The sequence below is a fragment of the Mytilus californianus genome, unplaced genomic scaffold, assembly GCF_021869535.1.
Source record: "Mytilus californianus isolate M0D057914Y unplaced genomic scaffold, xbMytCali1.0.p SCAF_1, whole genome shotgun sequence".
NCBI classification, from domain to species: Eukaryota; Metazoa; Mollusca; class Bivalvia; order Mytilida; family Mytilidae; genus Mytilus; species Mytilus californianus.
The window spans coordinates 86,696,089-86,698,678 of NW_026262581.1; the positions used below are offsets into that span (position 1 = coordinate 86,696,089).

Below are 2,590 nucleotides of genomic sequence, written 5' to 3' on the forward strand. Positions count from 1 at the left end.
TGCACAAGGTCAAGCTTTCCTCATACTGTTTATGAAGTCTTGATACGAAATTCGTTGGATGTGTACGTACTGGTTGATATTTTAGAAAAAACATAATTTATTTTTTAGACAGCGAGCCAACTTTCAGAAAATCCATATTCTTTATAGGGATGTCCCAAGTCAGGAGCCTGCATTCAGTGGTTTAATATTTCATATTTTGACATGTCGGAACCCTTAAATAGCTTACTTTGTGGTATGGGGTTTTCGAATTGTCGAAGGACATACGATGGCCTATAGTAACTTGCTTCCACGTCATGTGATCTCTGGTGGATAGTTGTTTCATAGCCAATCATACCACGTCTTTTTATTTGTGTATTGTTTTTATATAATTTATTTTGTATGAAACAATTGATTTAATTTCTTTTATGTAGAGTGACATTTTTAAGCAAAGGAACAAACAATAATGTGCACAAGATATATTTTTATTAATGATTCAATATTAATAGAAAAATGGAAATTCACACACACACACACACACACACACACACACACACACAATTTCATACTTATAAAAAGTTAAATTTACATTTCAAACACTCGGTAGTCTTGCCGTCTCCTTTTCTACTAACCTATTGATTTGTTCCAAAGTTATTCCAGATTCTTTTGTTGAAAGTTTGTCACTACCACTTGAACTCGGAATTAAAGCTTCAGGTGACATTCTACTCGTTGGGCCTCCACCCCTGCCTCCAACTACGGCTCCATCGAATCCACCTATCGTTGCGAACGATGGTCTCAACCCACCTAATCTTCTCGTGGGTAATGATGAAAATGTTTTTGTCCCTTTTTTGAATACTTTTCTTACTTCTGCCATTGAAGCCTTCGATGCTAATAATTTGGCATCAACTGAAGGCCCTTCTAGAGTTTTGTTGTTCCTGACTAATTGCTTCGATTTAGCACCTGATTTCTGTAGTCTCCTGAATACAGTTTGTGCAATTTGCTGTTTATCTATTAGTCCGCCTGACCCGCCTGCTATAGAAGCTTGCTTAATTTCTTGCTGTACCTCCGCTTGAAACTTTCGTAAAGACAATTCTTCCTGAGCTCCCCCTGTTATAGCATTTACTAAAAGACGAGGTACTGATAATGGGACATATTGACCTCCTGTAATATAAGCTAAAGCCATGAAAAAGTCCTTGTATGGAACAATTGGCGGTTCCACACCAATAACATATAATGTTACACCTTTCTGAGCCAAGTCTCGAGCTATTTGCATAGGATCGTGACCGTTTGGAGATCCCTCTGGAAATGAACTGTCTTCGGACGGTACAAGTCCATGGGGAGGTGCATCAGATATCATAACACTTATTTTAGTTGCTTCCTGTCGCCATGACAATTTAGTTGCTTGAAACATTGCTTCTGCAACGGCTTCCGGTGTATCACCTCCTCCATTTGCGCGTGCAGAATTTAACCATGATTTCATAGTAGATACAGAAGACGTAAAGTCATGTTTTCGGGTGACAAATGTTCTATCTTGTGGTGAATGGTCTCTATATTCTATCAATGCTAGTCGTACATCACTGCCGGATGAAGCAACTATTTCCTCTACAATTTCTCTGATGTTCTGCTTTGCACTATTTATATAAGAAGCCATACTTCCTGTTGAATCCATTATAAATGCCAAATCTAATTTTCCATTTTGCGATGGTGGTCGTTTTATTATGTCAACAATGGACTCTTGTTGTCCATCTGGTTTTATAGGCATTTTTGAAAGTTTAACATACTTTCCTTTTAAAGATTTTATTGTTCTAGTGTTGATTTCAGTTATTAACAACACGCATAGAAAACAAAATAATGTAGAAGATTGTTTTGCCTTCATCATATTTTCGTACATCTTTAATTCACATATATTGAATAACTTATATGCAGTATTTAAGATGGTCACAGGCTTTTATATTTTCGATTAGACGTAACATTATTACAAACTTGCGTAGTAACTTTTCAGAAAATCCCCATGTTTATTTACAACAACAATTTATAAACATCATAATACTAAAACCTGAAGTAAATTCATCTCATTTTGACACAATGACAATGTACAGGTAAACTTTTGTGGTTTTAAAAAGAAACAGAGATCAACGATAAGGATGTGTGTAACATTTGATGAAGAATAAAATCTTCGTTAATCTTATTTAATTGACGTATTTTGACTGTTTCATAAAAAATGTTTAACCATAAGAACTGCACCCTACACGTATTGACCCCTCCATAAATATTGTTTTGAATGAAACAAATCGAGAATCAACATCAAAATATACAAAACATAAAATAAAACGACATTTATTTAGATGCCAAAATCATGCCCACCAAATTGACTTAACTTCTTGATTCTTAGCAATATCTATGATGTTTCATAGGAAACAATGAGTAATGCACGGAATCGTTAAAAAAGTGAAACAAACAAAAATACTGAACTGAAAGTAAAATTAAAAACGGAAAGTTCTTTATCAAATGAGTAGTAGTATTATACCGAATGTGCCACAACATACAGAAATTTAGGTGAAAAGGTAATTTTTACAAAAATACACTGTAACACAACAGTGTAAAAAATGAACAT

General features: G+C 34.7%; 1 protein-coding gene across 1 annotated transcript; it reads right to left on the reverse strand.

The window, feature by feature from the left end:
* Positions 1–447: 447 nt before the first annotated feature.
* Positions 448–1,991, reverse strand: LOC127714309 (uncharacterized). Its single transcript, XM_052220374.1, has one exon. It carries the CDS (start codon positions 1,865–1,867, stop codon positions 569–571), a length of 1,299 nt encoding a protein of 432 aa, XP_052076334.1. The 5' UTR covers positions 1,868–1,991; the 3' UTR covers positions 448–568.
* Between the last annotated feature and the right edge of the window lie 599 nt (positions 1,992–2,590).